Raw genomic sequence first — 7,564 nt, forward strand, 5'->3', positions numbered from 1 at the left:
AAAAAGAACCCGAAGAACGCCCGTAATGTTAGCATTTAAATAGACTATCCATTGTTACACAAATGCTGAATCACACTTTAGTCAAAGTTGGTTAAAGAAAAAAAAATCCATTATTAGTACTTTTGTATATTTGGATATGCGTTAAAAAATTTTGCTAATGAGCTTTAACTCAGCTGATATTAGAAGGGAAGTAAAGATTTGGGTTGAAGGTTGCAAGGTTTAAGTCTGAATCTAATCACAATTGGATTTATAAAATGTGTGCTTGAACTAAAAAGCGTTGTCTGCAACGGTTGACATATATGATCGTCTTTTGGCATTAAGTAACCGGGTCATTAAATAAATTTACCTCTGCCTTGTTCCTCAAGTAAAAAAAAGAAATTGTTAGTTTTGGTAAGTTGTTGAGATAAACATAGTCAAACCAACGAAGAAAGAAAGAATCTTGAAACCACATTCTTGTATTCTACTTGAAAATCAACCAAACGGCCCATCTCTTTGCACCACCAGGTCTTGTAACGAACCAACCAAATTCATTCAATTCTTTTCCCCCAACCAAAAATGAAGAAAACAATAATCATCAGCCAATTCAACAACAATAAAATCCAATCCAATAACAAGCATTACTAATACTAATGGTGAGATCAAGAACCACTACTCTTTTTTATCTGTCAGGAGTCGCCGCCGCCGGTCATTTATTATCCCCCAAAACCACCTTCTTCTGCAGGCGTCTCATTACACCTTCAAATCATCATCTTCATTCAAGGACCAATTGCTTCATACCCACCAATCAAGCTTCCACCTTTAGGGGATTCTCCGCTGCTGCAAACCCTTTTTTTTATATTGATGATCAACACAAATATGCACAGGAGTTATTAGTGCCAAATCAAGATAATGATGCGTCTGTCAAGGTCTCTGTTAGAGCCATCTTTCTATGTACAAGGTTTTATTTCTTTTTTTTTAATGATAATTGCTATTGTTTACCATGCACATGTGTTGTTCGATAAAATGCCTTGAATAATATAAGCAACTTGAGTTAGGGATGTAAACGAAACGAACCGAACCGAATCGAACAAGGTCTTGTCCATGAACAGCTAACCGAAAGGAACTTGATCACGAATGAGCACAAATGAACAGAAACCATGTCATTTAGCTAACCAAAGAAAGGTGAGTGTCGACGGTTCGGTCTGGATACCAAGTTTGTGTTGGTGTTTTTTTAACATTCATATTCATATGTTAATTTTACATAAAAATGAATCACACAATACTCGTATAAATATTGCTTAATTCTATATGATAGATTATAGAATTTTAAAAAGTCATTAAAAACCTTTAATGAACAAAGGTTAAAGAACATAAACGGACGTATGGACACATTATCCAACGTTCACGGACACAATTGAACAAACATGCCCTGTGATCATGTTCATTCATAATTAAACAAAACAAACGACCTTCCCACCGAACGTCCGACTCATTTGCAGCACTACTTATCTGATTGAATTGCAGGATTTAGTGTATGATACATGGAAATTTTAAGTTTTAGTATGTTGGTCAGTGTTTTGAAACCCGGCCCGGCCGGTCGGACCGGTCCGACCGGGACCCGGTCCCTATACCGGGCCGGGTCACTATATTTGGCCCGTTTTCGAAAAACCCGGCCGGTATTGCTGGTGACCGGTCGGCCTGGACCGGTTGGACCGGTTGACCCGGCGGTTGAACCGGTAAAATCCATTTTTTCATTAAATCTAAAATGTAATGTGCATGCCAGGATTCGAACTTGGGTCATTTTGGAGATAGAAGCTTTAATAATTACCCATGAGCCAACCAACCAAGCTTATGTCTTTATTAATCAAACATAAATCATACATATTTAAAAATCAATGTATAAAACATAGATAAACACTAAAGTTTGTTTTTATTATTATTTTGGTTATCATTATTTTTTATATGTATATGAATTATATATATATATGCAATTATATATTTAAATTATTTATGACGTCATCCGGGTCAAACACCGATCCGCCCTCCCGGGTCGGTCCGAACTTTGACCCGGTAAGGTGTCCGGGTCGACGCCCGGGCCGGGTCTGAAAACATTGATGTTGGTGATCCACGTGTGCTCTGTTTCACATCTTAATATTGTGGGATCAAATCTTTGAGTCTGATATTTGCTACTTTTTTATCATTTGGTTTCTCAAATATATGGTTTTGACAGTGTTGATTTGAAGAGCTTGCAAGTAGAGCTTTCAGGCAATGTTGTCCGCCCCACTTCACGTTCAACCAACCATACTGCCCTCAAATTTTGTAATTATAATCCAGATTATATGGTAAGAATGTCTACATCTGAAAAAGATACCTTTTGCATTTATTTGGAATGAAAAAAGAGTTTTTTTATAGGACGGTGTTGAAGAAAACCCTAGCTCTCATAGTTACATGGTGGTGTTCCAGTATGGATCTGCGGTCTTGTTCAATGTTGAGGATCATGAAGTTGAGTCTTACCTTTCCATAATTAAAAGGCATGCTTCAGGGTCGGTACTAAAAGACTCGGAGACAAGAAATGACGGTTAGTTAGTTAGTATCTACTGATATAAGGGGCAATTTTACACTTTTTCATCCATAATAATTGCATTAAAGCATTTGCAACTGTCTAAACAGATTATGTGGTCAAAGAGAATCCACTATTGACCGAAGATATGCAAGGTGGCCCGGATTACATTGTCCTGAAAAACCTTGATATTGACAGTATACGTATCATTAGCAGCGTGCTTGGCCAAAGTATTGCATTGGATTATTTTGTTTCACAGGTACTAATTAGTTTAATTACTTTTTTTTGTCTTTTTAAGCGAGAACAAAAGTATAGGGGATTTTACAAATTGAAATGTTTGTTTGTTTTTTTTTTTTTTTGCGAAGGTTGATGGCATGGTTAAAGAATTTACAGATATTAATCGTGTAATGGAGAAAACTGGCACGTTTAATATGGAAAGGAAGAAGCTTTTTCAACTTGTTGGAAAAGCTAATTCAAATTTAGCTGATGTCATTCTTAGAGTAGGACTTTTTGACAGGTAACTATGAATAGAGTGATAAACTGATAATAAACGCTTTAATTCTTCGTTGTTGAAAAAATGGCTTGTTTATGTTTTAGATCAGAGATAGCCTGGAGAGCAGCAAAATATGCTCAAATATACGAGTACCTTCGTGAGGAATATGAAGTCGCTCAGCGGTTTGGGAATCTTGATTATAAATTGAAGTTTGTGGAGGTAACTTTTTTAGTTTGGTTTACCAGAAACAGTTTATAGCTGTTAACTTTTTCTTTGTTTTTTTTTTGCAGCATAATATTCATTTTTTGCAAGAAGCCCTGCAAAACCGAAAGTCTGATCTATTGGAATGGTGCATCATAGTGTTGCTGAGCATTGAGAACATTATAGGAATTTATGAAATCATACGGGAAACTAATGTAGTCCTGCTATGATGGATACATTTATTGAAAGATATATTTGTTTTACAAGTGATTTTTGTTTTTCTGGTTAGATTATAGAACTGAGATAGTAACTGGTTGTTTCAAAACCGAATAACATCTTCAGGTTTTGTTCATATTTAAGCGAACGCGAAATGACAAATATGCCATCAACGTTTGCACACATGCCAAGTCTGATAATAGTACAAAATACACTAACGTAATTCAACACAAAGGGCTCTAATTTAAAACCCAATGAAACCTCAAAATTCTTCAACTCTAATTGCATCAAGAAGTGATTCATAAGCATCTCTCGGTCTTGACTTTTTGACTCCTGCAGTAAACCATACTTTATCTGATCTATACCCTTCAACTGCAACATTTGTGACTTTCACCCATACCAACATCTTTGTTTTCATTCCTTCAATGTTGGTGAGCTTTCCCCTCATTAAAACGGCTTTGACTCGAGTGGCATATCTTATGACAGATGAGTCTTTGAAAGTCAACTCACAAGAAGGCAAGTAGACGACTAGTTTGGCTTTGGTTTTGTCAAATTCGTAAGATATTATGTTGTTAGGGAAAAGACCTGGTGGTAAGTTGTACTCGCGAAGAAGTTCTGGCAAGGATTTCACCGGTTTTCCTGTGATTATACATATATAATCATGTTATTGAGATCATAATGTGGATGTCTCTTTAACTTTTCGTGTAAATGTGCCACATAATTACATCTAAATTTTTGGCAAAACTCGAAAACTTTTTAGTAAATGAAAAATGATCATTTTAGTACAAGGCCGGATGGGCCCGCAAACACTTTTTGCCTATTTTATATGTTTCTAGTAAATAACTAGGGGTAACTTTACAAAATAGTAACTAAGTGTTTCAAATGGTACACTACAGTCATTCAAAGGTTTTCTCTCTCTCTATCTTTAAAATCACTCTGTTTTCATCAGGTTTACCGATCCTCTACAATATTTATAAAAGTTTTAAGTTTTGAAAATTTGAGGCAGGTAAAACATATATGAATCTTAGATACCGTTTAGAGACTATGTTTTTTTTTAGTTTGGCTTATATTTAACAATTATGAACCTTCATTGAATTTTCTTTATACACCAATTTACCTTTCTACATTAAGTTAATTGAAAAAAAAAATTATCACTTATATACATATATATATTTCATCTGAACACTTAAATTATTTTTTTTGAAAAAAATGAATATTTATAAGAAAAATGATATAAACTTGAAACACCTCATGAAAGTTGAGTGGCTGAATGCTAGTAAAGTTTTCCCAAATAGTTGAGAAAAACAATTTAAATCCTTAGCTGTTAGATTTTTACCTAACTGAACCTTTCGAGATAAAACACAACCCAAATCGACCCATTATAATAAGCAAAATAGTAAAAAGAAAAAAAATGTACCTTTGAGCTTGTTAAAGATCCATTTAGCCTTGTCTTCAACAGTAGTTGTGAAAGTCTGCAAAGATGAACCATCAAAATAATATCATTCATACTGGCTCAAAATCTATAGCTTTTGTGCAAAATATTAAACAAAAAATAATGAAGAAAGATATATACAGTAAGGTCATCTGAGATGTTAGATAACTCTTGTTTAGCTTTCTTTGAAATCCAATAACTTCCAGCTTTAGCCTTCATGCTTCCAACTTTCACCAGTGCTTTCTCCATTTTCACGCACACTGCACAATGCAGAGCAAATAAAAATAGGGTTTTTGAGATGAAAAGGAAGCAAGGGGAAAGTCAAAAGTTGCTTTGAATTGTTTGCTGAGATTTTGAAAACCGGATAAATTAATATTTTTATTATTACTTTTGTTAAACTAGTAAACTTTGGATAACCCACTAATATCATAAGACGAGCCTCAACCCGAGTGTCAAGCCCAAACAGGCTCACAAGACTATTATTTATATGATTAGAAGAAAAAGTGAGAGCAACTTTAAATTTTTTAATAGTTAATTCAACCAGCCCACTCTTTAAAAACCAATAACTGATTAGTTATATTTTTATGACAAGTGAAGTACTCGGTTATAGTTTGGTTTTAAGGCAATAACTTAGTGACTCATGTTCATCCTGCCTTTAGTGATGTTGATTTGAACCTTGATCAAGCTTTGTAGTTATAAAAGATATCGAAGAGGATAGTGATGTTCAACTAGCTCGTGGCTAGCAACTTGCTCGTAGTTAGCTCAAAAAGAGATCTATCAAAATTTAAATAAGTTGATTACTTGATTCGTATAAATTTTGACCGGGTGTGGATAATTTTTCATCGTTATTTTTCTTATAAATTGGTATTTTGATATTGCGTTTCTTGAAACTTATATAATTTGATGTTGTTATCTAGTTAGTTGAGACATATAAAACATAGAAAATAATATAAGTTCAAAATAAAACAAGTCAACTCACTAAATACCAATAAAATACGAGGCTCAGTTTGTATTGTTGTGAGCTCGAAAGTGAATTAACTTAACCAATCATTGAACAACCCTAGAGGAAGATAGGAATGATGGGTTATCAGAAATCAAGTTATATAATGTCATGTATTTGATCTTTATTATGTACAATGTATCCTCCATGTGACCACTATTTTCAACGAACCTTAAATTTTTATATATAGTAAACACATCACATATGAGGGGGAAAACGTTAAACAAACCTATTCTAATAATAATCAAGTAGACCTTGTGGGCTATAAAATCTCTTCCATAATCGGGTTCTTTTTCAAGTATAAATGTTTGACGGAAAAACACAAACAAACTTTATACATGTGCTATATAACATGATCACTTAGGTAGCATTTGTTACGCAGTAATGAAAGGCGGAATGGAATGATTCATTACATGGTAATGAAATAAGAGGTGTTTGTTTGCACAATTGAATGTAATCATCCATTACACATGGAATTTCATTTCTTCAAAACCATTCCTTCCCACCCCCCTTCTTTTTTTTTTATTTCATTCCTCCTTCAACCTACTTTCTCAACAACACCATCATCTAACCACCACCACCACCACTACCATAGCCACCACCATCATCTGACCACCACCGGCACCACCACCGCCGCCGCCGCCACCACCACCTGACCGCCACCATCGCCATCACCACCCCCACCCCCACCATACCACCAAAGCTACCACCGCCACCATCGTCGCCATAACCACGACAACCATTATCACCGTCGCCACCTGACCATAACCGCCACCACCACTATCACTGCCTGGCCACCACCACCGTCATCACCACCCTACCATCGCCATCACTACTAATGCTACCATCGCTTGACCACCACAACCACCACCCCCGCTGCCTGACCGCCACCGTCGCCACCGCCACCACCATTTTCATCTCCAGAGCTACCACCACCGTCGCCATTTCAGTTATTTTATTTATTAATTTATTTTGTAAAAATATACATATTTTGGGATAGGAATATTTTCATTATTTCTATTGCATTCCTAAAAATATTTTCGGATACCAAACAACGTAAAGTAATTATTCATTTCATTCCCATATGTTAACCAAACAAGACAAAGGAATGGTAATGATCCATTTCATTCCTTTGTCCATTCCATTCCATTCCTTCTCCCATTTCATTCCCCTTTCATTCCATTCCTTTCAACCAAACATACCCTTACTAAGTATGAAGCAATATGCAAACACTAGCGGTTGTAGATGTCAAAAGTAACTTTCGGAGTTCCTCCAAACACTTCAATAGGAAATCTAAAATGATGCATCCCAATGAAGTGCTTAGAGGACCTCTAAGAGACACTTGACCTTATTCAATATGTTTTGGTGAATAAAAATGCTCGAGTTATAGGTATATATAGAGAAAACAAACTTATGGGAGTGCTGGATCAACAGGCATTGATGCATTATAGCTTGAATTTGGTTAGCATTGCGTCTATAATAGTTGAGTAGTAAGGTTCACGTAGAAGGTTACATAGATTCTTAAAAGTAAGAAGTCATTGTGAGGACCATGTATATGAGTAGTCTTTATATTCTCATTCAATCATCTATCCCTTATACACGACTAGGTTCATGACTTCATCTTATAACTTCATACATATTGTCCTAGGATTCTATATGCACGAGTAGAGATGTATAAGGTTG

The 7,564-nt window shown here is 35.4% G+C and overlaps 2 protein-coding genes across 2 annotated transcripts; one reads left to right on the plus strand and one right to left on the minus strand.

The window, feature by feature from the left end:
* The first annotated feature begins 525 nt into the window (after positions 1-525).
* Positions 526-3,583, plus strand: LOC143619634 (protein RETARDED ROOT GROWTH, mitochondrial-like). Its single transcript, XM_077091522.1, has 7 exons — positions 526-937; positions 2,210-2,321; positions 2,392-2,557; positions 2,650-2,798; positions 2,905-3,056; positions 3,137-3,251; positions 3,323-3,583. The coding sequence occupies exons 1-7, from the start codon at positions 630-632 to the stop codon at positions 3,461-3,463; spliced, it is 1,143 nt and encodes a 380-aa protein (XP_076947637.1). The 5' UTR covers positions 526-629; the 3' UTR covers positions 3,464-3,583.
* Positions 3,584-3,711: 128 nt separating this feature from the next.
* LOC143619645 (uncharacterized protein At5g01610-like) lies at positions 3,712-5,146 on the minus strand. The gene is made up of 3 exons (XM_077091531.1): positions 5,023-5,146; positions 4,867-4,921; positions 3,712-4,088 (listed from the first exon to the last, which is right to left on the minus strand). Exons 1-3 carry the CDS (start codon positions 5,128-5,130, stop codon positions 3,712-3,714), a joined length of 540 nt encoding a protein of 179 aa, XP_076947646.1. The 5' UTR covers positions 5,131-5,146.
* Between the last annotated feature and the right edge of the window lie 2,418 nt (positions 5,147-7,564).

The sequence above is a fragment of the Bidens hawaiensis genome, unplaced genomic scaffold, assembly GCF_021521415.1.
Source record: "Bidens hawaiensis isolate Kalapana, Puna unplaced genomic scaffold, B.hawaiensis_p1.1 tig00000296_1, whole genome shotgun sequence".
Taxonomy (NCBI): domain Eukaryota; kingdom Viridiplantae; phylum Streptophyta; class Magnoliopsida; order Asterales; family Asteraceae; genus Bidens; species Bidens hawaiensis.

Excerpts from the sequence above, each read along its gene's own strand:
- LOC143619645 (XM_077091531.1), bottom strand. The coding sequence starts at position 5,130 with ATGGAGAAAGCACTGGTGAAAGTTGGAAGCATGAAGGCTAAAGCTGGA. Across the intron at positions 4,922-5,022 it reads ACATCTCAGATGACCTTACT|ACTTTCACAACTACTGTTGA; the intron begins GTATATATCTTT and ends TCATCTTTGCAG. Across the intron at positions 4,089-4,866 it reads GATCTTTAACAAGCTCAAAG|GAAAACCGGTGAAATCCTTG; the intron begins GTACATTTTTTT and ends GTATAATCACAG.
- LOC143619634 (XM_077091522.1), top strand. The coding sequence starts at position 630 with ATGGTGAGATCAAGAACCACTACTCTTTTTTATCTGTCAGGAGTCGCC. Across the intron at positions 2,799-2,904 it reads TGGATTATTTTGTTTCACAG|GTTGATGGCATGGTTAAAGA; the intron begins GTACTAATTAGT and ends TTTTTTGCGAAG. Across the intron at positions 3,057-3,136 it reads AGAGTAGGACTTTTTGACAG|ATCAGAGATAGCCTGGAGAG; the intron begins GTAACTATGAAT and ends TTTATGTTTTAG.